Below are 27,199 nucleotides of genomic sequence, written 5' to 3' on the forward strand. Positions count from 1 at the left end.
CAAATGGAGTATCCTCAACAGTGCCCAGGGCTCAGTGACCGTGTAGTTACTGTATACTCTGCTAGACGTTTTGAATATAACAGAGAAATCAGAGATTCTCTGATTTAATTTTCTTCTGAAAAAGCATCTTTTCTACAAGGATATTGAAGCAGACATGGGGACAAGACAAGAGGGAAAAGGCTTCTGACTTCCCACCTGTGAATCACACTGTATTCCTCACTGTTTGGAGGAAAAAATCTCCATGATTCTCAAAATCAGAAGGCAGAAAAAGCCTCTCTGGGGCACTCCAGGATTCAAAAGCCAATTACGATTTGCAGTAAGGATAGCAGGAATGAGTTAAGCACAGTCTTACCTGGATCTGTCCTTTCCCCATTATGCGATCTGTGCTCTCTCCGTCCTCTTTGGTGAGCTTCATTTTGTTGTAGCACTTTTCATAGCACAGAATCCGCAGAGTTTGTGAGCCTTCCAGCTCAATTTCAAACTCCTGCAGGGTACCAGGAAAGGAGAGAGCAATGAATACACCACAGCAGGACACCAGTCTCTTAATAATCAATTGAATCTCTTTAAAACTCATCAGGAAGGAGCACTAAAGGTCTGACAAAAACCTCCTCCCTAATGCAGGCAGTCCAGGATTAAACTGGAATTGTATTTTGTATATACAAGATGGCCAAATCAGAGACTAAGACGCCTGACTCCTTAGCCAGGTTTCACTGAGTTTCAGTAACACATCATTCAAAGAAACAAATTCACCCATGTTCCTTATATTTAATTTTGCTCTCCAGCAGGTTTTCAAGTTGGCAATAAACAGGTACAATGTCTAATTCTTCCCGTTCAGAACAAATAAACACGAACACCTCCAAAGAAACCTCCTTCTTCAATGTATTTTTACTGATGTCTTAAAAAATAATCATACTTACCTTTTTAAATGATGAAATGCTGGACAATGCAAGACTCATTTTGTACTGAAATGTTTGTTTAACTATCCAAGAAAAATCTGCCACAAGACCTGAGAGCCACGTGAACCTGCTAAAGATGTGCTGAGAGGCAGCACATGCAGCACAAGTCCAAAACATGCAGCATGGGCTGCAGACAAAATGTTCTTTCATTTGTAGTTTTTCTACTCATGAACTGATGGCACATGGAACAAGCCACATTAAGAAAATCCAACCTACCTCGTTCCAGTTGGGCTCCGTGGTGTCTCTGTAAACTCTAGTTTTAGCCTTGTTCACGAAATACCCAAAAGAATCCACCTCTAATGTGCAGTACAAATCTGAGGAGGGGAGGCAAATGCAGAAACTTTGTAAAAATTTCTAGAAACTCGTACCTTTTCCTGAGTTTTAGGGCGTTACTTCATTTATATCTTCTCTGTATTTGTACCTGTAGCACTGGCCAAGGCAAATTTTGTCATCTGGACCAGCAGAGTTACTTTTATGCAGCTGAATTATTAGTACAGTGGTATAAATAACCTCATCACAGACAAGCCCTTCACTTATGAGTCTGTTGTTTGCTACCATCCAATATTTCCCAGATCAATCCACAATGAGCAGACGGTGTACACCAATGAGAAATGAAACTTCCCCAGGTAGATATTGGATCTTATCAACTCATCAGAGCTGATTTCACTGACACCAGCATTAGCATAATATCCCTCAGAGACAAGGTTAGGGGCTAGCCGTCAGAAACTCATTATCTCCACAAAGTGATTAACTATGTGGTATCTAGTGTTTTTGAAGAACTAGTAGTAAGCTGCAGACATTGCCCCTATTTGTATGTTTTAGGTTATGATAGCCAGCCCCATTGCATTCCCCTAAATTTATACCAACATCCTGACTTCACTTCCAGTTCTCCAAATCACCTCCTCACCATCATCCCAAATACTGCAATCCTAAATCAATCCACGACCAGCTGTCACAGCACCTGAATTACCTCACCCCTACTATCTAACCTCTGTCAACACCTCTGTATTAAAGAACTGCAACTCACTCGAACTTTGTTTGAATCCTGTGGCAGAGTGGACAATGACATTCAGGAATCCGTAGAGACCTGGGGATTCATCATCTGCACAAAAGAGTCAAGGAATTCCGTTAAGTTCACAGAGAAGTCAAGAGAGAAGGACAGTGATGAGCTGATTTTACACGAGTTTATGAGCACAGGTTTACACAGGTTTATGTTCCTAAAAACAAATGTGGCAGGAGCATTTAACCTAGCTGTTTCAGTAAAAGAGAGGGGGATACTGTTCCAGGTTCAGTGTCTGTTTCACCTGCAATATCTTCTGACAGTTTTGGGGTTTTAAAATGCCACTTTTGGGGTTAGCATGACAGCATGGAAGAGATTCAAAGGAGAAAAGTAAAAATAAAAATGCCATATCTATACTACCAGGTTACATAGTAATAAACGATGGCCTTTGACAAAGTTTTGACCTAGGCTAACCAGAATTCTTCCAAAGGATTCCCAGGCGTTCAAAGGTGTCCCAAGCCAGGGCTCTAACAGGCATGCACATCCCTGGCATGATGGCTGCGTGCAAAATCTATTTAGTAATCAGTGGATACATATTGGAGGATGTCCAGGAATATTTTACTGATTCAGATGAAGCCATATAATTTGGAGCTTGTTTTTTCTTTTTTGTTGTTGCAGCAAACATTGGGATCACTAATTGCTTTCACTCCTGCTGTTCTCTTTTCGTATGCTATCATCTACTTCAACTAAGCTACAAAAGTTGGCTACATAAGGTCTCAGCTTTTGATTTACAGGAACCATCAGTTTGTAAATCAACACCAGGCTGAAGCCTGTAGCAGATAGAAGCAGTAAAAGCAACTCTAGGGGAAATGCACAAAGGCAGACAGATTTTTCTCTGCAGATACACCATAAGAAAGCACAAACAAGAGGTCTCACCTTCCTTGTTGATAGTGAGGGGAATGTTGTGGACTGTCTGAAGTTTCACACAGGAGTTGGTCAGCATCTGAAGCTCCACTGATGTGAGTGAGAAGCTTTTAAAGCCTGCCATGGAGATTCAAAGGAAGAGGAATTAAAATTCAAAGCAAAAGCTGGGCTCTCCCGTACTGGACAGGATACCTGCTCCCTAGACATTGCTTGGCAATTGTACCACAGTGTTCAGGTCTGTACTGCTGCTGCAGCCCATCTCTGTTTAGGGCATATTCAGCTCTGTTTAGGGCATATTCAGTTACTCCTTGGAGTGAAATGTCTCAATGGTTCACAGGAAGCAAGGGGCACTCATATTCTTGCAAAGCCAAAAACCACCCATGCCAAAATAAAAGTTTCTTTGGACTGAAGCCAGGTAAAAGGGTGCAGCTGTTCCCTCCACCTGGAGCTGCACAAATCTCTGAGCTCTGGGGTAAATTGGACGATCTCTCCCCATGCATTCCCTACATGGTACTACAGTCAAAGTTCCCTTAGAGAGGCTCAGATGTGCACAGACAAAAGACATACATGTTGCACTATAAGTTTCAATGCGTGGTCCTCTTTTCTCAGGAAACTCTGCCCAGACCTCACCCTCTGGACTCCTGCTCTTGGATCACAGTATTTGTACCAATGCCCAGCTGAGGGTCACTCACATTTCTTCTGCTGCTCCCGGATGTTCTCCCTCCACTCTGCCCTTTCATAGTCCGATGAAATGAGGAACGTGTAACTCTACCCAGGAAAACAGAAGAACATTAGTCTGACACGCCATCGAGAGCAGACCTGCTCCAACATCTCCTCCAGTGAAAATTCTTAGCTATACTGTCCTTCTAGTACTACTGCCACTTGCCCTACATCACAGCTTTGTCAGTGACAGGCAGGACTCTGGCAACGTGCCTTCTCAGCAGTGTGCCAGCGGTACCAACATGGACTCCTGTGGTCAGAGCTTTCACAGAACTCCACCCTGCAAAGAGCAGCTGTGTCCCTGGCAGCATGGGGTCCCATGATATTCCTTGTAACAGTTGCACCATGAAACCCCAGAGCCTCTACAGCAGGCCAAGAGGCTGATACAAGCTGAAGAAGCATGCACCAGCTTGTGAATTTTCACTGACTAGTAACAGGATCTTGGGAGCATCCTTTGTCTTTGTGTGTGCAAAGGCCACAGTGAAAAGCTCCAGTACTGCCAGAGCAGGTGATACCTTTGGCACACTGAGCATCCTGTGGAGCTAAAAGGAGATTGTTCACAACCGTTCAGCATCCCCGGTGCCAAGTGCAGCATACAGTTCTGAGGAGACAGCCCTGAATGCACTAAGCCTTGAGCTTGAAGGGGAGTCTGAAAGGGAGTTGCTGCAGCGCTTTTTGTTAGACGAAGTGAGCATTTCCTATTGCTCTGCCAGGGCAGGTCCATTCGTATATGGCATATACAGGCACACAGACACACACACAGTCCTTTGACAGCTATCTTGTACACAAGGCCTGAGGCAGACCAGAAAAGCCACTCACCTTGCCATTGCGATTGTGTACCCGGAAGGCCATGTTGGGCGACATCAGCAGTAGGAGTGATTCCTGCTCTGAGAGTTTCTTTTTCAACCTCTCAATGACCTTGCTGCCCTTATTGGCTCTCTGAAGGGTGGGGAAGAGAGGGAGACAGAAGACACAAATGTCATTCTCCTGCACTTGCCCCCATTTACATCAACATATATTTTCAGACCCATGGTCCCTTCCCTCTGAGAGTAGCAAAAAGGCCCCAGGCAGGAGAAACGCTGTCAATAGGATTCACAGGGCTCCAGCTGCTCAGGAAGGTGTTATCTCTGCAATATCTCTGCAGCCAGACTTTGTGCCTAGTTCCAGGTGCCCCAGATGAAGGTGCAGGGGTACATACCCACTGCCCCAGTTACACCCTGTATTTTCTGTTCTAGAGGCTGCAGGCAGCATCCCATCACTGGGCAGCCATAGCACTGCCAGGTCCTCCACAAGCATCCTTAGTCAAGCAGAGTGAAGGCAACTTCTCTAAAAGCAGCTCGGAACTCTATCACCAAAATTCTCTCCTATCTGCTACTCACCAATGCATTTTCAGAGGTCACCTAAAAACAAGTTTTTTTTCTTGGAGAAAAAACAGCCCCAAAGCCAACCACGTACATTGTTTGGCACTGATGCACCAAAGCGTGTTTCCTAGACACCTGCACCTTGTGAGTAAGAGGCTTCCACACGGTGTTCCTCCTAGTATCTCACATTTTCCAGGAAACCCTCTCTGAAAGCTAGCCAGGGCAGAGGCACAAGAACCGTGTTCTTTGGAAGTGCGGGGGATTTTCTTCTCATGGTACATGCAATTTTATTCATATCCTCCTCTACAGACCAGCAGGCTTTTAGCTTTCAAAGCCTTGTTTCTCATTTGGGTGGCAAGATGGTTCAAAGTCTTACAACTCTGAGAAAACATGTCTTGCAAGCAAAGACAAGCCTGGGCCAGAGACACCATATCTGTGTCAGACTGTCCAGTCAGAATAATTTGTATGCTCTTTGTATACTTGCTGTTGCTTTGACACTGGTGAAGTCAGAAAATGCTAGAAAAGCATACTTGAGCCTGCAAAAATTCCAAAGTACACGCTTCTGACCAAAATCACTTGCAGGATCATACTCAGACAGCTAGAAGTCAGACTTCCTAAAAAATGGCATGCCACACTCCCAGTCCTTCTCGTGTCTACAACATAAGAGCTCCGCTCTCCACATGAGTGCCTGGATAAAGCAGTTACAGGCGGTCCCATGCAAGTAGGGAAGCTACTGGCTACCATAAAGCATCTTTTGCAGTTCCTGCATCCTCAAAGGACACCATCATTCAAGCAGTGCAGCAGGATGAGCAATGATGGGCTGCGCAGCAGTCTAGATATCACTGCTAACAGAGCTGCACCACAAATCTCCGCTGGGTGGTCTGTCTCTGCAGGACTCCCCATGCTGTGCAGGTCTGGGAATGCTGCTTCTGTCAGCATCTCATGTCAGCAAAGATACTGAATCTGTTCTATACTTTGGATGGAGCGCTCAACCCCTTTTTACCTTTTCACGCTGGATGTCATTCTTGATCTGGGATATCTTGATCTTCATGGCATCCAGCTCCTCATCAGGTACCAGTGGGATGTTGGGCACTGCCTCAGACTCATCCACCATTTGGAAACTAAGGTCCGTGAGTGGGATGTACCATTTACAGTCATACTGCTGGCTTTTTCTGAAAGACAGAAGTTCCAAGCCTTTACTACTACTGGCGCTTGGCAACACCCACTCCCCCTTCCCACAAGCCCTTCCTCATTATAGTTCAGAAGATACAGAAATGGGCACAACTTCACTGTGACTTCCAGGTGGAAAAAATCTGGTAAAAGGCTGCTTTCCAGTAAGAAACTGGAGTATTCAACTATCATTGCTGGCTAAACTGAGAACTCTGCTGAAGCTGAGATGCAAAGTACATAGTCCAGAAGGGAAACCTCACCCTCCAATCTGCTTCTTGAGCTTGGCACACAGGAATAGATCAGTAAAAAGAAAGACATGACGTAGTTTGCGAGCCCCCTCAACTAGCTCCACCATGAAACTGTCCTTCAGGAGCTGCCGGTGCTGGTGAAAAACAGAGAAAATGTTTTGGTTAGTGCAAGAAAGGCCCAGGTAAGGCACTGAGCCCCCTCAACAACACACTCCATACTCCTTATGCATGACTCCTACCAGAGCCAATTCAGTAAATTGTTCCAATACAGAGGGGGAAAAAAAAAAAAAAAAAAAAGCGGCTTTTAAATGCTCCTTGTTGCAAGCTGTGCTCCCTACTGCTGCCTTCTCTCCCAGGGGCAACAATGGCCAGGCACCCCCTTCCTCATCTGGTTCCAGGTCAGAGCTGAGGCTTGTTTCCAGCACCTGTCTCTGAGCCCGTGTAATTTATGGTGAGTCATTGCCTGGCTTCTACATACCCGAGGGCCACGATTGCTCACAGCACATCATCCCCCCCACAAACCAGTAGAGAGCAGCAAACACCACTTTTCTATCCAGGATTTCCCTGCCCTTCCCAGGAGTCACTTCCCAAGCCGCTGGGTCCAGCTGAAGCTACCCCACCACTGAGAGGAGCCTACCAACACCTCCATTCCCAGCAGCAGTTTGTCACCATTAACAGGTGAATGCCATTGCTGCTTCTTTATTATAAGTGCTGTTAAGGGATGATTCCTGACCAAAATGTGTACCTAGCAAACTCCTCAGTAGTCCCTTACCAGCCTGTGTTTAAACAGGACCATCTGGATATGTCCCCTACCCCATGCCTGTTAAAAGCCTTTTTTTTTTTCTCCCCTCAAGTCAAATATACATTCCTCAAACCCAGATGATGTAAAGAAAGTGCCTAACACTGATGCTGTTATGTCTGCCTCTGGTTCCAGGAAGCTTTACAACCTTCTACATAAGAGACACACACTGGAGGGCAGAAGCATCTCTTTCCTATTTCCCTTACAGGGACTCTGCAGACAGAAAGGTTGGAGCGCTGGCACTGAGGCGGATGGGTCTATGCTGTCACCAGCGACCAACGCAGGAGTTTCAAGCCCTGCTCCACGCTCAGACCTTCTGTTCTGATGTGTCAGGATCAATAAGAGTTTGAGTGCACATCTGGAAGAATAAAAATCTCCCACTGATTTTCAAACAGAAGTCAAGGATATGAAACTCAGGGCAAATTTTATTCCCACAAATTCGGATAACTGTCAGTTTTGCCTTGCTTCATGGCCAGTACAAGCAGGCACCATCAGCATATCCATGCAGGTCTGCTAAGACACTTTTTCCTGACCCACAGTATTTTTCCTTTCTATTCCAGCTAGGAGGATGCTCCCCTGATACCAGTGAGTGACATGGCACTCATGCTGTACACGCCATGACAACGTCATGGCTGGAGATTGGAGAGATCTAACACTGTCCAACGCTCGCCAACACCCCTCCTGCTGTTTCACTGCCAGCTTTCTCCAGGCCTACGCACGACTTGTCAGTAGGACTCGCTGCTGGCCTGCAGCATCTCTGCAATCACCACACATGCAAAAGCTGTCCTCCTTTTCCAAAGGCAGCTCTGCTCCGGTGTGCAGCAGTGTGCAGTAGGAAAGCAGTTAACCTGAGCAAGGTCAAGACATCCAAAGCAGAACTGTGCCTCAGTTTCTCTGGGTTACGCCTCATGGGTTTTATTTGCTGCATGACATAACAAGCCTTGAACACATTTACTGCAGAGAGTGGGAGTACAAACCCCCGCACTGCCTCTCCTTCCTCCTACCATCCTTCCCATCTTGGCTCTCCAAATGAAAACAAACCACATCAGTCCCGAGCCCAGTACACATCATGGCAGGAAACACAAGGGAGAGAAATGTCCTTGCAGACATAATTCTTGTTTCCACAGTCTGTCCTAAAGCACCCTAAACTTCCTGACATGGGCTAAGAGTCTGCATTTTACTGTCTGCAGCTGCACTAGCACCACAGCAAGCTGCTGAAGCACAGACAGTGTCAGCATCTCATCTTGGGGCCACCTGCCAACGTACAGAAGTCCCGGGAATCTGCAAGCAGCAGCAACCAAAGCTGCACCTTCCCCATAGTGCCAGGAAGTTAATGCTGCTCCCTAGCAAACTCTTGCACCATCTCTGGGCATGAGCCTGTGGAGATCTGGTATCCAGCAGTGATTCAGGCTCTGAAAGGCCTGTACATATGTTAATGTTTATTTTTAGGTGGGCGTGATCCTCCTGGCTTCTCCTTGGTGGTTTTGGAGAGAACGCCTGCCTGCATTGATGTCTCTGCTAATGATGTGCACTTGTGCATGCCTCCCTGCTCCTGCCCAGTCAACAAATCCCAGGTAGGCAGGAAACTAGAAACATCCAGCTTTAAAAATAAATAAATAAGAAGGAGGTATGTTGTCAGTAACAGAAACACTCTCCACAGCTGCAAAGAATTTCATTTGGGGGCAGTAACAAAGCAGGGATAGAGATTTTCTGAACAAGCCAAAACCCTGATCTCAGGTTGGTAGATCTGATGAATATTAATTATGCTGCAAATCAGCTCAGCTCCTCCGGGGCAATGAGAATAGCTGCTTGTTGCCAGCCCAACCTCAGCCCATTGTTCTTAGGTGTAAAGATGTTCTCTCAACTCACTCACCTCTGCTACCCAGGCAGGCATGTGCCGCAGTCCTGACCTGCTTTGTGTCCCCCTTTTGCCAGGCACTGGCAGTGTGTTTGGTTTTGGCAGTATTCCTCTACCATCACCTAGACCACAGTATTTTGAAGAGAAGCATGTCTTCAAGTGAACGGATGCCCATAAAGAGGCACCAGTGACTGGAAGTCCTTGTGTCAAGCCTCCACAAAGTGAGACTAGAAGAGCCCATTGCTCTGCAGCAAGGCCACAGACCTCCTCACACAGCCTGCCTGCTCCACTCAGATGACCCCTTCTCCTGTGTCTAAATTTGCACCTAATCTGCCACTGTACAGGCCTTGGCTGTCATCATTCGAGCAGAATTTCTCCAAGCAGCCCTGCTCTCTGTCCCACATCTCCCCAAAACCCAAGCAGAAAGCTCAGCTATACAATGCCAAAATAGGGGTGTGATTTAACAGCCTTCGCACTTCTCATCTGGGACTTGGGTACCCCTCCTTTGCACTGAGTTTATTTTGGCTGGCACTCCTGGGTACAAATTACCCAGATTGACAAGACACAAGTTTTGGCAGCAGGATCTCTCAGAAAGAGAGCTGGGTGGGAAGAAGACAAGGGCGTATTTCCTAAGCTTGACTGGAAGAGAAGGAAAGAGGTGAAAGGGATGTATTCCAGTCATCCACTCAGAGGAAAACGCTAATCTTCCTTGAGCTTTCATTCTTCATTTTGTCTCACTCCTGAGCTAGGTGGGAAGGTCTCCCACAGGGAGCAAGGGTACACTGCCACAATGAGCAACCAAGGATCCAGGAAAAAGAGGAGAGGAGAAAGGGTTTGCAGATCAAGTCATAAGGGCGTGGAGCTTGATATTAGGTCTAACTACCAGCTTCTCTGGGAAAACAGGATTTTCATTAGGGCTGGCCACAACAGGCATGCACCAGGCTGTGCAGCATCAGTGGAGCAGAGGAAGAGCGCTTCCAGCAAAGGGTCACATCCTTTGTTGCAGATGATTCATCTTGCCGGGAGGGTTCAGCAGGTCAGTGGGAAACAATAAAAGCATTTCCCAACTGGCCTACCAGATCCCTGCCAAGCCCCACGGTGAGGGAGCACAGGGCACTTTCCTGACCTCCCGGCATGAGTCAGCCCATCCTATCCCACCCTGGGGGAGCCAGCAGCCCCCTCAGGCAGCACTTGTGCCCGTCAGGTGCCCAGGCCACCTTAGCTCCACTGGTCCTCTCTAGCATTTTGGGCACCAAAGCCCACTTTGGTCAACTCCCACCTAGGGGCAGCAACAGCTGTTCTTTCAGTGGCCTCTTGCTAGACAGGGTCTCCTGAAACACGAAGTCTTTTGGCTTGGTGATCCTGCTGTATGAGATGTACAGTACCTCATGTGTTTCTTAAAGTACCCTGAAATAACATACAGGCTACAAAAACACCAAACTAGCATCAACAAAACATGGGCTTAGTATCAGAGTGGCAGTCTGGTGGCAGAGTGATTCCCTCTCTTCCACAAACAGCCCCAACACTAGCAGGTGTCCAGCCCAGGAGATTAGCTCAGCTACAGAAAGATGTCTGTGGAGGCCTAGAGGAAAACCTCCCATTTTGTATCAAAATTGAGTGAATTAGGATCACCTTTAATCTCTTACACAGGGCCTGGGCAGACTGTCACCTCCACGAGGCTGTTGCTAAGCTCCTGCGTTGGTGCAGTAAAATTCCCAAGTCTCCCTTCTAGACCCTGCTTTCCTTTTCATGTTTTTACCTGCTGCTTCTCCCACCCATTTCAGTGCTCTGGACAAAAGAGCTCTCCCTCTACATCCTTCAGTGCCTGGATACCTCTTTGGATTGCCTGCTGTTGTCCTCCTCCTCTTACCTTCGTTAACAAGCATCTCCCCCTTCTCTGCTACCAGCCTCACGACTACCTATGTGCTCATCTATTCATCCTACATGTTTTTGTGCTGTTTGCACATGATAAATCCTGCTGCTGTCACGTACCACTTAACTCCAGGAAGTGTGGCAGAAGACCAGCTTGTCTGAGACACATTACAAAAAGTGGAATGTAAAAAAATATACTCATCCAGAACCACAGCTGTACAAAGAGTTGTCTCCTCACGTGAGTGCCAAGGAAAGAGCTCATCCGATGTGGTGACAGCAGAGGCCTGCAGTGTGCGTGGGTGAGAGCCCCGGGAAGGACTGGAACATGTGTGATGCAGGAGGAGGAGGGTAAGAGCAGGAGATGGGTATTGGCATATGTCAGCGAGGAAGAGGTGGTTTGGTTTTCTGCAGAGCGTAGGAAGAAAATGATTCCTCGTGTGTGTGTGTGCATGTGTTGCAAGACCAGCATTGCAGAATAAAGGGATTCTCTGCCTAGGGAGCTAAATTGGCTGCTCTTTGAGCATTTTAATAGCCTTTTTTTTTCTTTCCAAAGCTTCTGTCACCAGGAGCTCTCTGACTCCAGCTGCAAGAGAGTGTGAAGCATCCAAGATCATTTTTGAGTGCTCTATTGCCAACGTCTGCCCAAGGCATCAGGAGCAGTAGGCACCAGGCCTCAAGCTGTGCGTGCCTGCTTGGGTCTAAGCTTAGCCCCCAGCTTTCAAATGGCTTTAGTTTGCACTTCTGTTCCCTTGCATAGCTCCTTTGCCCTTTCTTGTTCCTACAACAGCCTCTGCTAAATTGAACAGGAGCCTAAAACAATGATACCCTGTCCCTTGATTGCAGATTACAAGACACATTTAGATACACAGTAGAGCAGTCTGCCAAGCAGCCTCTTCTCCTTAGTGCAGACACGGAAGGTCCACAGCAGCATAAGCTGATCCAAAATGTGATCTAGTGGACTTGTTCCCAGAAGGAACTGCCTGTCTGCCCTCTTGTGTGCTGAGGAGATCAGACACTAAGCCAAGGTTTAGCTTTCAGGCAGCTCCATTCCTCCATACCACTGTGGGATCACACAAATACCAGTACCAACACTTCAGAGAGGGTGGGACTGCATGGCCATGGGCAGGGCAGAATAGCAGCCACCACCACTCAGATTGGTTTGAACTACCCTGAAACAACACACTGCAAAGAGCACTGGATGAGCTGCAGCCAAGGGAGGGCCCCAGCATCTCCCAAATTAACTCTGTGATTTGCTGCAGTTTTATTAACTCCTGCTTTACAAGAATGGGCTGAACTATCTGGAAGCACAAGGCAGCACCAGCTTCACGGTCATTTGCATCCAGGTTCAGATGAGAAAAAATACACAGTCCACATCGGCTATCTGTTAATCAGTCTCGCGGGGCTATCACTCCTTCCCTTCTAGCTTATCTGGCACATCCTTCACCTCAAAGCATACATTTCCCTGCTTCTCCAGGGGACCACCCTCTGGAAAACCTTAAACAGGTTCCCTGTTCAAGACCAGAGGATAGCAGTAAAGAAGAGTCAGTGAGCAAGTAAGGTGCCTGCTCCATGCTCCTAAAAGGTGGAAGATTTTTCACCACTCCCATTCTGAGTCAGAAGACGCTGTGCTACTCAGACCCCCCTTTTCCTTCCCTCTGTGAATGTGTTTGATTATTTAGAGAGTCAGTGAAGTGGATATCTGCAGATAACCCATCAAAAATGTAAAAAATGTATAATAAAATAGCCACAATAGAAAGGTAGGAAGAAAAGAAGCAGTAAGATAATGGAACAGTACAGGCTGAAGGGAGACAGATCCAAAAGTCTGGAAAAAGCCCTCCTGGCTTCCTTATGTTGTCATCTACCAAGGGCTCAAACCCTTCCTCAGAGGTACGGGGACAGTGCTGGACCTGAAATTCTTAGGGCAAGACCAGAAAAGCTGTCAAAAAACTGCAAGGCCTTCACTCCTCCCATACCCTTTCCTTTGAGTTCTACTGTGAGGACACATCCAAACCCTTCTGCAGATCGTGGAGAAAACATCCTCAGCTCAAGACCTCTATGCTCTGCTAGCTAAATTCAGCCTCAGGGCCATTCCTGCCTTTTCAAACCCCAATCAAGCACACTGAGTGAACCACTCACAAACCAAACAGGCTGGGGTTGGTGTTCTCCTAGCTCGTCTGTAGCAGCAGTCCCCAGCGAACTACAAAGCAGAGGCTGGCCAGCAGCAAGGGCCAAGCTAGGTGTAGCATTCCCTCAGCCCTGGTTTGTAGGTTCAGCCCACCAATACCGTCTTCCCTGTTGTAGCCCCTTCTGTCCCTGAGTGAATGGTTTTACTCCCTTTGTACCCACCTCCTAGCACTAACTGAAATACTCATTCAGCCCCAGCAGATTAAACCATGTCCACGAATCACAGAAAGCTTTCAGTTTACATGCATAAACCTAGAATTATGAAAAATAGCCTGCTGAGCCAAGCAGAACTGGGGGGCTAGTGTGCAGGAAGAACATCTGGCATCCTGCAGGAAGATAGCAGGCAGGTCAGACAGAGCCAATGCCCCCGGAGCAGGGAACCACCTTTTGCAAAAGGGATGAAGACTTGTACTGCCTCCTGACCCACACCTCTTAGCAGCCCATCACTAGGGAGATTAGCCACTCACTGCTTCCCGCAGTTCAAAAAGATCCTAAAAAAAAGAGCTGGAGCAAAGCAGATTCAACTCCTCCCGACAATGCACTCAAAGGGGAAAATATTCTGCATAAAAGGCGAGGACTGGGGAAAAAAGATAACTGCGATCAGCACCTAAGCAATACATGAGGGGAAAAGGCTGTTTTCCCTCCTTCCTTTCCACCAAGGAAATTTCAAAGTGGTGTAAGACAAATAATGAGAAAAGCCATCAAAGCAAGCTGGTGATTCATTAAAATAAAAAAAATGCATTATGCATTGAGAGTAGTCAATTAGGAGATGCAAACTGCACACTGTCCTGTCACCCCAGGGGAAGCACAAGCAAGGGGAGTGGGAGGAAAGGATAAGCAGAAAAGGAAAAATTTACAAGCATAAACAAAACCCAGCTATGACCCCAAGGTGAATAGCTTGTAGGAAACAGCAGCCATCACTAACCCACCCAGAGTAGCTGGAAGCTCCCTTTGTCTTTGGATTACTATGAAGAGAATGAATGTAGCTACTCTCCAGACAGAGTGGTGTCAACCAAAGCATTACTGCTTTGAAAAATGAGGGCTATTGGTGCCAAATGGTTGAAGAAAGTATCCTCATTCAGATTTCCAGAGTGGAAGGCTGGGAAGCATCAGAAGCAAGTACTTTTCTTCCCTGGGCTCAGTGCAAGCCACGTGTGGCGTGGGAAAGAGCACAAAGGGTCCCCAGTTCCCTCCAGCACACCTACAGCCCTCTCCTTGGATATGTAGTCATCTTTTCCTCCCCACATACAAGAAGTCACTACAGGGCCAGTGAGAGTGTGAACAGGCCTGCTGAGCCCAACGCTGACAGGCCTCCTCCTTCCTGCTTCGTAAGATCTGACAAACATACTGCTCCAAAAAGAGATCATCAGGATTATCCTCCCGAGCCTGCCCCTCCGCCTGGGCTCTAGCACTTCATTAGGATTCTGCATGACACTTTCCAAAGCCTGCATCCCTCATTGAGATGCTGACAGACAACCAGAGAACACAAAGTGCTCCCTCCCCTCTGAGGGGGCATTCCAGCCTGTAATTTCTGCTGTGACTCAATCAGCATCCACTTTAATGAGGCCATCCACTATCTCCAGGCCTTGGTGACTGATGTTTGAGCTTGTACCTCAGTCTCTGATTGCTCAATCCTCCCTCTTCTCAGCTGCAGTTTTCCTCGGTTAACGAAATAAGAATATGACCAAGAATTCTAAGACGAACAGTACACCCAATTCCCAGTACTGCAGCTTCTAGCAGATCTTTGTCAGCTGATAATCCGTTTAGCAGCTAAAAGCAAGCATGTTCAGCTGACAGGACCTGGGAATACATCTTGATGGTTTGTGTACGTTAACAATCTCCTGGGCTTTGTAGGAGATGTTTTTGCACGGGCTAATTTGGGTCGCTTTTGATCAGCCAGTGTCTTTGGCACACTGCCACAATGCCTCTTATGAATTTACTCTCTGAGCTGCACCTCTCTTTTGTCCAGTCTCCTACATCCTTCTGTCTCTTAATACTTCTGTCAGTCCCGGTGTGTCCTCATCGGGAAGGACTGAACTGCCTTCTAATGAAATTACGAGGCAGATGAATCAAGCCCAGTGAGGCAAATAAGAGTTTACTATTGTGTAGGTCTATGTCCTCCTTGCTCAGCACCACATGCAGGTAAGGGAACTTCACAGCTTCAAACGTCTTGGGCACATTTCAACTCCTAGCAGAGCCTAGAAGGGCTTCATCGCACCCTCAGGAGTTAAATATCCCCCTTATTTTTCCCAACTCATTCCATTTGTTTTGCTTCCTAGCCCCATTTACAACATTATTCTTTAGAAATAAGGATGCAAAACTGAGTTTTATAGTGCAAATCAATATTCTGGAAAACAGCTTTTCCTGTCATGATTTCTGATGTTTTCCTTACCTTTTTCCCCTCCTAGACTTCCTGTTTGGTTTGAGTTTGCAGGTAAAATACAAATCCATTTAGTACATAACTACACATCGTAGAAATGATGTATGACAAATTATTATAACACCACTAAGGACAAAACTCTAATCACACTTTTCCTCTGGGTTTCCAAACAGAAAACAGAGAGGAGCTGTACTATATCCTTTAGAGAACAAGGACACTGCATAAACTGTTTCTTAGCAACAAACAAACGGATAGCTCAAGTTCCCAGTCTGCCTCACAAAGGCACAACCAGTATTTAGGAACCAAGAAAATAATGGAAGCAGGAAGACTCACCTCCCCCTTCTTTACCGTCATGGACTGCCGACGAGGAGTGATCTCTTCATTGATGCTGGAAAGGAAATTCTGTGAGATCCGCAGGGCATCCTGCAGGAGTGGATGATCAGGATGGCTCACTGGAGTGTGCTTGAGCAAATCCTGCAACCAGGAACACAAGCAAAGAAGAGAACCATGAGCACCACTGGAAAGCAGAAGGGTCTGAAGGCCCCTAACTAGAGCCATGGGACAAGATGGTCCATGACTTCTTACACAGTAGAATAAGGCTGTATGTATAGAGGAAGAAGAAAATGATCCTCTGCATTTTGTAACACCAATGGAGAGGTACCATCCATGGGCTCTTCCCCCTCAGTGTAACGTGAAGAGGCTCCTGTGCAGCATAACAGCTTAATTTTTGCAGTCCTGCAGCTCCATGGAAAATTTAAAGGGACAAAAAAAGGAAGGGGGGGGGGGGGGCGGGGGGGGGGGGCAAAAAGTTTGAAAACTACCCTTCAGATACTTACATGCAGTACAAGTGTGCTGCGAGTCACTCGATCCACTGGTTTGTATAGGAGAGCTGTGGAAAAAAAAGCAATGGAAACATAAAAAAGAGGTACCTAAATACAGCCCCTACAGAGCAACTTGTCCAATGCCACTGAATGTACAGGCCCGGGTTTATTAACCAACGAGCTACCAGAAACCCTTCTCTAAGGTTAATGTGCTACACAGCCAATTAAACACACATAAACACAGAGGAAATAAACATGCTCCACGGGAAACAAATGCCCACTTGTGAGCACACCCTGTCAGACAGTGGATGAGCATACAAGGCAGTACCGAACAACTGCACACAGCATGGCACACTCCCAGCAATTCCCTGGCAACCTGCCTGGTCCCACAGGTCAGAATCAGGCCTTGCACTCTTAAAGTTGCCAAGGAGGTCCCTGAAAGGTTGGCAGTGCATCCCTCCTTCTGGAGTTCAGCATGAAACCGTTGAGTGCTTCCAAACCCTGATAACAGGCCAAAAAAGGAAGGGGATTGGCTTTTACGTTAGTCAGTATGGAATCTTCATATAACATGGCTTATCTTCTACTATGTGCATGTATAAAGACAAGCACAATGAAAGCTGACCTTGACCAGGCTCTCTTGAAATGGCAAAAAAACAATTACTGACGTTTGTGTTATCACTGTGTAGGAGTCGTTTTCTTAAGAACACAGCAGTCCTTTGGTTCGCCTGGTTTTGCCCAGAGGGACTCATCAGGTTTTAAGCTGGGGCAGAGGTTTGCCCATGCATGCATGCAGTTTACTATGCACAAGCTCTACTACTTAGCAAAAGGGAACCGATTTCCTAGGTAAAGCCAGCAGAGACTTCATAATCTTCCAGCATTTAAAAAGAAGTAGCGAGAGTGGAGGTTTGGCAACAGCCCCCACACAGTCCTGACAAACCAGTCTCCTCTGCATGGATCACTCACTTTCCAAGGAATTTTTCGTCGTCTGATCTTTAGATTCCTTTGTGCTTCTAGCCTTTAGATTCTAAAAGAAAAAGAAAACCCACGTAGCAGGCAGTCAATCACCTCGAAATATCACATGGGAATGTAAGAGTCTATCTGCTCCTCCAAAGAAGGGCCTAAGTGAAAATGGAGGACAGCCCTTTCACATTTCAAATCAGTGAAGGAAAAACATGCTTTCCTTCTTGATAACTTCACCCTTGCCATGTCACAGGCATCCACGCATCTCAAATATTAATCAGGTTTCTTAGGAGTGTATGTCAATAGAGATGCAACAAAGCAGGGAACCACCTACAGCAACAGAGGATGGTGGAATTTTTAATCACCTGTAAGAGAAAGGCATGTCCATAAGGATGCAGCCATTGTCACAGCATGCACACGCCACCAATAAATAAAGTACAGGACTGGGATTTAGCACCCCCTGGTTTTACTTCCTTATATGTGCTCTGAGCTGTGCAACCTTGGCCAAGTCATTGTCTTTCATGGCCAAAAAGGAACAATATCTGTGACACTTTTTTTTGCACATGGACTATGAAGCTGCACGTATTAATGTGCTGAGTGCTCTGAAATCCTCAGCAGGACACTAACACAAATGCAAAAGTATCATTACCATCATTCTAAATGCAGCAGGTACTGGCATAATTTCAGCATTATCCTTCAGAAAACAGGAAGACTGAGGGATCGCATTTGCACAGAGCCCAACACCCCGCTGCCCTCGTCTCTATCTTCTAGGTGTTACTGGAACACTTTCTATACACAGTACTGTTAATAAATAGGAAACTCTATGGAATGCATTTTAGTACTGAAAGAAAAGTAAGCACAGGGGAAGCTACTCTACTAATGAGCTGACACCACTGGAGCACAGAAGTGATAGGGCAAAGGACCAGAACATGGTAGAAACCCTCAGTAAAGGAGAGAATAGAAGGCACTTGCACTCCAATGAATAGTACAGCAGATCCCAATAGGCAAGCCTTGCTTCCCTTGTTTCACAGAGGGACTGTTTCACTTTATCTCTTTATTATAAAAATCTAAAGGGACATGCAACATTGAATGTACTCATTAGCTTTTTCAGAGCAATAAGCACTCTCAGTATCATTCAGCTCTGATTATTTATTTGGTTGTTTTTAAGGACACAGATATGAAGTTCCCATTCTCTTGGCAACTGAGTTGTTCAAGATATAATTACTGCAGTGCAAACAGTCAATGAGACCATGCACTGCCAGCAAAGCTGGTGGCCTGGGAAGCCTGAAAAAGCCTTCAAAATGCTTTGACACAAAGTACTCCTCTTAAAGAGAGGAAATCAGAGCGGCCAGTAAATCTAGATTATGCTTGACACACTTGCCATTTTAAACAGAGTTTTCCTGTGCTACTCTCATCCTCTCCAAGGCAGTGAAGTCTGCAATTCCACAGATAGCCATAACACAAGCCATTAAGGATGGCTTTTTACATCACAGTCAGCATTACCATTAACAAGAGAAATATTTGAGAAGCTCAAAAACAGATTTCCCTGCTAGAAATGCATGCAGGTGGCACAGAGCTGGGAATTTCAAAGTAATGCCAGTTATGACAAGATTCCTTGGGCAGAAACAGCACATAAAGGCTGTCCATAGGATAAACTCTATTAGGCCAAAGTACAAATTGCTGTAAGAACACAAGCTGAAGCAGTGAGTCTAGGGCATAACTCCTTCAGAAGTCCGGGTGGCAAAGATACTTGGAGAATAGACAGGAGTGACACTGCAGGGTACTAGTCAGATTCAGACGTCTCGTGTGTCTGAATACCATGACATTACCTCAGAGATTTCAGCAAACTGAGCATTGGCTTGGCAGCATTTCTCTGCTGTCTCCATAGCAACTTCATAGTTATCCACAAAGGCCCGGTACACTCCCAGCTGGCTGGCCTGCAGGAAGCAAAACAAAATAAAATAAAATAAACGCTAGGGAAGAAGACGGTTTGGGATGGCCAGCATTGGCATCTAAAGATCAGGTCATGTTCCTTCACAACAAAGAATCCCAGGGAATGCTGAGCAGGCCCAGAAAGACAGCTCTGACCTGTGAGCTTTGCTTAACCAAGGCAGGTGTCCTATGCATCCAGCTCCATCTACCCTGAATAAATTCACTTACTGGCCTGTGAGGATGACACACCCTTATTACTGCCATCTATTTTTCCCTTCTGAACTGCCAGATTAGTATCTATTAATATTTTAGCTCATTGATGCAACTGGAACTGCTGGCTGTTTGCCACAAAATATGAATCAGACAGGAATGATTCAGCCCAACAGCACAAATGTGACCGCAGTAAGCTACTTGTTGGCTTTTGCACGCGTGCTGGTCACACTAAAACAAACCCAGATATTAACCTGTATCTGCATCAGCAAACATTGTTGTAAAGGGCAGCAGAGTGCTGAAAATACAGAAGAGATCCAGAGCACGATCTGTTTGGAAGGCAGTGACTGCAGCACTTAGGTGACAGAGAATGACAGTTCAAGCAGAAGGAATACACCATTGGTCTGGATGAAGACACAGTAGGCCTCAGAGTCTAGCAATAAACCACTGTCATCACTGAGCCCTAGCACTGATTCTGTTTGCTGACTTATTTATTAATTGCAGCGATATTCATGCCAGAGAACATAAGATCCAGCTCAGGAAACCCCTGGGTAGCTTCCAAGCTTGCCTGGATTGCAGAGCAGTTTTTATGCTGCAGAGCTCCACAGGCTGTGCCGCAAACACCTCAGCAGCTTGAACGTGCTTGCAGAAGTGTGGTCAGTACTGAGCCAACAGGTGGAGTACTGAAAAAGACTTATTTTTAATGAAGTTGTGTTTTTTTTTTCTCCCAAAAAAAGCTTACACTTATGATTTCTGCACCTTCCCTACCACCTCTGCCCCACAGAGGCACCAGGCAGAGCAGTAGGTGCTCTTTTCCTCTCCTGCTCTGTCATAACCATTGTGTTTCCCATTCTCTATGGAGCTTTGTGCAAGAAATGATGGAAGAGAAAAAGGCACTCCCCAAAGAACATTCCCTGCACAGATTTCTTTAGCTAACAGGGGCTACAAAAGTGAGCTATTTTCTATGGTGCATTTTACTAAAAGATTAGGAACCAGCCTCAACCCTCACACAAAATAACATCGTTATGGCTGAGCCTGAAGGAAACCGTGCTCACTTATGCCAGGGGTGATCTGGCCCCAGCAGTGTGGAGAGAAGGAAATCTGTAGCTGCCACTGGGGCACAATTCCCTGAAGAAGCTGCTGCCAGAATTATCAGTCATTTGTAGGGCTTATGACATTTAGATTTGGATGATGCCAGCTAACATCGCAGAACTTCAGAGTTTCTCCATTACTGTGTGGCTCTTCCATTTCCTACTACTCCTTAACAATCTTTCTAAGCTTTCATTTTCCTTCTCTACACTTGCTGTCATTAAAATATCTATTCAATTAAAATCTGATCGTCCAATCAAAGCAATGATGCTCACACAAAACGTTAATACTCGTTTAAGTTTTCCCTTTTTTGATTAAGAAGAAGGCAATGAAAACTAAACAAGCTTTGGTAAAAATAATTGGCTTTTGGTTAAAAATTTTCCATTCCTGAAAACTATTAGTGATAATATTTGCTAAATATTTTTTTATTTCTAAAAAAAAGTTCTGAAGTGTTTCCTTTCAGTTATAAAATTGTACAAAATATTCCTCAAACACAAGAAGCATATTTCACTCCCACATGCCTGATGGCTTTTGTTGTTTTTATTTTTTTTCCTCCTTCTCTTTTCCTTAGTTTCAATAGGAAAACTTGCCCAGTGCCAGGACCAGAGGCAATGGGCACAAACTGAAACACAAAAGATTCTGTATGAACATCAGGAAGCACTTCTTTACTGTGCAGGTGACGGAGCACTGGCATAGGTTGCCCAGAGAGGTCGTACAGCCTCCCTCCTTGCAGATCTTCTAAGGCCACCTGAACATGGTCCTGGACAACCTGCTCTAGGTGGCCCTGCTTGAGCAGGGAAGTGGGAACAGATGAGCTCCAGAGGTCCCTTCCAACCTCTACCGTTCTGTGAAAAAGGTGGAATAACGGTCACTGACATTGCAAATGTATTGTACTTTGTACCAGGCCACATGAAATTCTAGAATTCCTTGCATGCACCATCTATAACTTTAGTCTATGGTGCTTTGCAAGATATTAATGCCCCCAGAGACCACAGAATAACAGCAAGGATTCTAGTGTTTATCATCAGATTGCATGACATGACCACAACTAGACAGTCTACTCCCAAAGATTTGATGTACAACCTGTATAGATGTCTCCTAATGCCTGATATTCTTGTTGTTTCTCTCATCTAGCTGCTTCTCACTGCCTGCCAAAAATGATAAAGTTTACCTCATCCAGCTAAGGGTTCACGATTCCCACTGATAATGTACCAAACCATTAGAAACTGAAATTGCTAAACTAGCTGAAAGCTTCCTGCACTAGGGCGATTTATTTCTTTGCTTCCTATACTAACCCAACAAAATCATCAGGTTACATATGCACAAGAATCAAGGGAACACAAAAATACAGTGCTACAGAAGGGCCTGTGATCACCGTCAGTAAGAAGCGGTCTTAAACAAAGGCCTAAGAAGCTGCACAGTGAGTCAAAGCTTGCTTGACAGCCAGCAGTGGTAAATAATATATTCAGCTCTTCTTCAATTAGCACTATGTTCATTATTGCACTACACTTTCAATGCAGTGAGAGGTTTCCACTTTCAGCAACCTTCTATATCTTTGCTTCAGCAACCAGCAGCAGGTGGCTTTGTCTTCTTAAACCAGTTGCTCAAATGGCATATGCAGAGCTGCTCACCAAGGCACCAATTCAATCCCTGCTGGCTAAAACAAGCTGCAAGTGAAAAGTAGGTTCATATATTTTCATCAAGATGCCGGTGTGCACAGAAAACATCATCTTGCTGGCCTTTCTCCCCCTGCTCCATAGGCAATGGCATTGGTACTGGGCTACACAGCTGCTAACAATTGAGAGACCTTGGTAAAATGTACTCCCCACCCAATAAACCCCTCACCGGAATGTAACTCCTACCCTGAGAATCAGAAGCACCTCAGGAATGCAGAGATTCCTTTCTTTTCTAAAAGGCAAAAAACAGCCCCTTTAATCCTTTGCTCTCTGCACATGCTAGGGGAAAGGCTAAAGGGGCCAAAGGAATTTCCTAGAATGTAAACAATTTTTCATCTGACTCAGAAACTCAGCATTTTTCATTCAGCCGCAGGAATATGGTTGATATGACTTTGTCCTGTTCTGCACTCAGAGAATTTTGTTGAAGTTGTTTGAAGGAGTCTTAGTAGCAGATTGAGTGCATCATCAGAGCAGCAAGGGGAATCTCAAAAAGTGGGCTGGTAGAAATGCAAAGCTGAAGGTGACAACCATAAAAACAGAGAAACTCAGCACAAGATAGAGCAAAGTACCACAGAGAGAATGAAGTATGTGCGAGGGAGCTCAGCAACAAGGAGAAACACTTATCTTTCAGCGTTAAAAAGTAGGGATTTTTAAACACTGCCATTGTCCCATCTTCCTCTAAAGTAAATGGCTTGATGACACTGCGGACACCCTGGAGATTCAACATTTCTGTAAAACTGTATTTGTATTAGTAGCACAGCTTGTTGGAGCCTTTAATTAACAGCAATGAAAGAGCCACTTTTGCTGTAGGCCTTTCACTGCAGTGAGGCAAAGCTATAAGCCTGTCATCTACTCCAGCTACGGGCTTTCATCCCTTTAGTCTATGCAAAGTCACCATAAGGAATTAGAGCAGCACCTGTGAGATGAAGAAGAGATAAGAGAAGCTTTGGCGATGGTAGCTAACTCACCAGCTTTTGGAAGAGGTCTCCTACACGTTGCTGGTGACTCCACTGCTGCACTCGGGGAAAGAGCCCATCATAGAATTCTTTGTGGATCTCATAGAGCTCAGGCACTTTGAAGAATATTGTCTCAATCTGCTGACTAGTCAGCACAGGCTGAGATGTGGTGGCAGCTGCTTTCAAAGGCTTCATAGGCTGAAATGAGGAATGAAGGAAATCATTACCATGCAAACCAAGTACATCCACCCTTACCACATTACAACACATCCTTCCAAAGAGCTGTCCTATTAATAAGTGATATTTGCATTCATACAACTCCTGAAAGCTAGACATTAACAAACCCTCTCATGGTAATCAGCCACCCCTGGTATATGGATTTCCCCAGGATATTTGAAGGTGATTAAAATCCCTTTGCACTCAGTTTCCTCAATCTCTGTTGAGCTGTAGAGCACTGTGTCTAATAGTTAGCACTGAATACTGAAAGACGGGGCTCCTGTATGTAAGCACACTAATAACTCTTCAGTTGTGCCATATTCAGTCCTCTCCTTAGGCTTCTCTTTCTGTACTGGAGAAGAGGGGTAACAGGAACCTTTTGCACTGAGCAACTGATAAGCCAAGGTACCTGAAGTTCTGGGAAACTCTGGGCAGAAGCAGCAGTGAAAAGGCAAGTACTGATGTTTGAAATGGTGTCTGTCACCAGTGCTTACCAGCAGCAGAGCCTCCAGGTGGCTTAGGTAGGTTTCCTCACTGGCCAGGATTCCTGACAGGACCCATTTTCTCATCTCCAGGCCTTTCTCCAGATCTGGCTCACTCTATAAAGAAGTTGTTAAAAGAAAAAAAAAAAAAGAAAAAAAAAAAAAGAAAAAAAAAAAGAAGTAGGAAAAAAAAAAAAGAATGAGGATGGGGGGAAGGTATAATTCAGCTGACCACAGCATACTCAGTTATTTGATTTACTTAACAGACTAATAAAAAACAACCAAAACAAAACACCTCTGCTTAGTGTCTAGTTTCTAGAAATATACATTAATAAAAACATCAAGGAAAATTTTTATTTACCAGAAACTGATGCCACTTAGATTGTTTATGGGTGTTAGCCTTAGTCATCCAAATTTGGTGCCCCAGCTAGTTGCCTGGGATTCTTCACATAATTTAAAACTTAAAATTTCAAAACTCAAAATTTATCTTTTTAAACAAATTTAAGGGACCCTTGGTTCTGTGCAGTTCACCCCCTCCTCCCATGAGAGTTGTCTATGATCCTATTCCAAAGCCATGTGGTTCTCTGTGCAGACAAGATCACCTCCCCTGTATCTACACAGATGCGCATGAATATAGAGCAGTTACAGGCTGACACTGCTGTTAAGATGGCTGTTCTTTCTCCCACTCTCTACTATTCACCAAGTTATTTTTCAGTGCCAGCATGTATAATGTCTATTTTTAGTGAGAAGATGGAATAATCAGCATTGCTTGGAATGCACATGCTGATTTTCTTATCAGGATTCCATGAAGATTTTCTTAACCAAAACAATTGAAGAAGGAGAGAGAAAAAATAAATAAGTTCATGAGCTAGTGTACACACCAAGGGAAGATTATTACTTCTCTTAACACTTGATGTTAATCTCTTCTTTTGCATTTCAACTATCCATCTCAAAACTGCTACCTGAAAAATGTTTAACCTGATAAAATGAAATTGAGTATTTCCACAAACTCTGAAAATAAATTGGCCAGACAATGAAGATTAGAAATAATGAGAACACATCCCCCCCACATACTTTTACAGAACCTTATTTCCATTTCTTTTTATTTCTGCCATTCACAGAAATGACTTTTTACAATTTTTGCACCATTATTATGTTGTTAAATATCTCTGAGAGTAGAGTCAATAGTTAGATCTGAAAAAGTAAATACTTTTCAAGGGTTTTGGGTAGGTTGTTTGGGGCTCCATCCTACTCCTGTTAATATCCAGAGGAATCTTTGGCTATTGATTTTAGCAGCAGGGGGATTAGGAAACATAACAGCTTGTTCCACTCTACTGGCTGAACATAAAGCCCTTCTATAGCTGATTTTAAAAAGCTCCAGTTAATTTAGGGTCCTATGCTTTGAACTCTGCAAATGTATAGATGAGGTTCATTATGGAGAGAAGGTACCTTGGCTCTAGGTAAGCTTACAGCAGCCATCACGCTGAATGTGACTTTGAGCCCACGCACCACACTAAGAATGAAACATATCCTCACGCTCTCAGATATTTTTGGATTCAATCTCATCAGTAACAACCCTGACTTTCGAACGCTTTCGTTAAATTTCACAAGCTATTTTCTAGGCTAAAAGACTTTGCAGCAGCTCCTTTATAAAAATTTTGTGAGGTGCCAAATAACACCAACACCTCCTAAGTGAAAGTGGCAGACAGAAGCTGTTCTAAGGAAATGAATAAGATTTACATATATGTCAGGTACTACATGGAAAGAAGAACTTGTCTTTGCATCCTGCCTTTCAGAGAGGTTCAGTAAGAGCCACACTGCCTTTTAAAATCTTGAAAGGGCATCTCAAAGGAGCTAGGAATTTGTAATTCAGCAGCCACATTCAGAAGATTTAAAAAAAACATCAGTGCAAAACTACATGGTAAAAGGAACACTGCAACAGATTCTGTGCATTACAGAGCACTTGTTACAGCTCAGTCAGAAATTTGCAACAATATTATGACCATTCCTTTTGATTTCTATACCAGTAGTGCCTGGATGTCCACCCCCAGGTTAGGCACGGTGCACACAGATAATCAAGAAAGACAGCACCAAGACGTCTAACAAAGATTTCTTCCATTTAATGGGGCAAGCACTCAGCTGTCTCTGTGAAACTCCCAGGAGCTCCGATACAAGAAAAACACAAATCTCTTGGCTTCCAAAGATTTCTTACAACATTTACAAAAGAAAAATGCAGCTTCACAAAGAAGCATTGAAAAAAACTAACAGTGCTCCAAAGTCCCCACTGCTGCGGATGAGGTAAGTGGTCAATATTGACACAGCACTATAATTATGTCTAGCAGGTTCTCTTGGAGGAGTTGAGGGTTTAAAAACCAGCTGGGTATGTTTGTAACATCTGTAAAGAGCAGCACATGATGACGAGTCGTTTAAATGATTCAAACTTCCTCATCACAACTGTGACACAACAGTTTTCATTATAGCACTGAGAACAGCTTTCCTCTTCACAAATAAAAGCTTTGATTTATAAGCCAGTTCTTGCTAGGCATCGTCAGCTGACAGAGACGGCATTTTCTGTCTGAATGTTAATTTCCCCTCTTAAAGAGATTTGCTTTCAGGGAGACAAACATCTCCCAGGACACACTACAGACCTTCCTTCCTGGCCATTACCACAAGGTCACATTGAGAAGTCCACAGTGTTGTCCTAATCCTTTTTATAGGAGCATTTTCCAAGTGCAATGCTTGCAAAACTGTAGCCTCAGCGCCAGCCAGCCAGAGCAGGGCCTGGCTGCTTTAAGATATAGGGCAGCAGTTGCTGAAGAAACCCTCTGGGGAGTTTATTCAACAATCACAGAGCACACTGCAAGGTTTCCAGAGCAATACCTCCAATTTACATACAGATTCCTGAAATGTGGAAAGATGATATCCTGCTGCTCCTGCTGTGTCAGGGATCAATATGCTACCATGCTGCTGCTGTCTCCATTGTGCTGCCACTCTGCTTCTCCTCCTGAGAACCAGTGCCCTGACATGAGTTTCCTGCTGAGGAAGGCCTTTTCTGACAAAGTCATCTGGGGCTGCACTAGGCAGCAGCTCTTGCTGCTAGATGAACTTCTGGAGACCAGTCCCTGTTCTTCTTCAGCCTCAGGGTGCTTTTTAAGTCATGCTTGTTATGAAACTCACTCCGGGACTGAGAAATTCACTGGGAGCTGGTGCCAAAACCAGGAAGATGAGAAACAAATTTATTATTTGGTATTACAACATTTCTCACTTACAGAATTGGGAACAGGCTCACCTGCACACCCAAAACAAGTCAGAGCAATTAGCAGGCAAAGATACTGTGATACTGTCCTTCCACTCTCCCCTTAAAGTACACAAAAATGTGATGCAC

The 27,199-nt window shown here is 45.0% G+C and overlaps 1 protein-coding gene across 3 annotated transcripts in view; it reads right to left on the reverse strand.

The window, feature by feature from the left end:
* Positions 1-27,199, reverse strand: part of BCR (BCR activator of RhoGEF and GTPase) — a 101,963-nt gene that overhangs the window by 20,609 nt on the left and 54,155 nt on the right. Inside the window, exons 1-15 of one of the 3 annotated variants that reach the window (XM_048064087.2) lie at positions 24,176-24,418; positions 23,827-23,931; positions 23,129-23,314; positions 19,083-19,190; positions 17,257-17,317; positions 16,309-16,361; positions 15,806-15,946; positions 6,392-6,513; positions 5,965-6,133; positions 4,420-4,539; positions 3,573-3,648; positions 2,893-2,997; positions 1,984-2,058; positions 1,173-1,270; positions 353-484 (exon numbers count right to left, since the gene is read on the reverse strand). In XM_048064087.2, the coding sequence (XP_047920044.1) occupies positions 353-484; positions 1,173-1,270; positions 1,984-2,058; positions 2,893-2,997; positions 3,573-3,648; positions 4,420-4,539; positions 5,965-6,133; positions 6,392-6,513; positions 15,806-15,946; positions 16,309-16,361; positions 17,257-17,317; positions 19,083-19,190; positions 23,129-23,314; positions 23,827-23,931; positions 24,176-24,223 (1,599 nt within the window). In that variant the 5' untranslated portion in view covers positions 24,224-24,418. Of the gene's footprint in view, positions 1-352; positions 485-1,172; positions 1,271-1,983; positions 2,059-2,892; positions 2,998-3,572; positions 3,649-4,419; positions 4,540-5,964; positions 6,134-6,391; positions 6,514-15,805; positions 15,947-16,308; positions 16,362-16,621; positions 16,924-17,256; positions 17,318-19,082; positions 19,191-23,128; positions 23,315-23,826; positions 23,932-24,175; positions 24,419-27,199 lie in introns of those variants that run through there. The other 2 variants (XM_048064085.2, XM_048064088.2) reach the window with 2 other exon arrangements.

Source organism: Anser cygnoides, chromosome 17, assembly GCF_040182565.1.
Source record: "Anser cygnoides isolate HZ-2024a breed goose chromosome 17, Taihu_goose_T2T_genome, whole genome shotgun sequence".
NCBI lineage: Eukaryota > Metazoa > Chordata > Aves > Anseriformes > Anatidae > Anser > Anser cygnoides.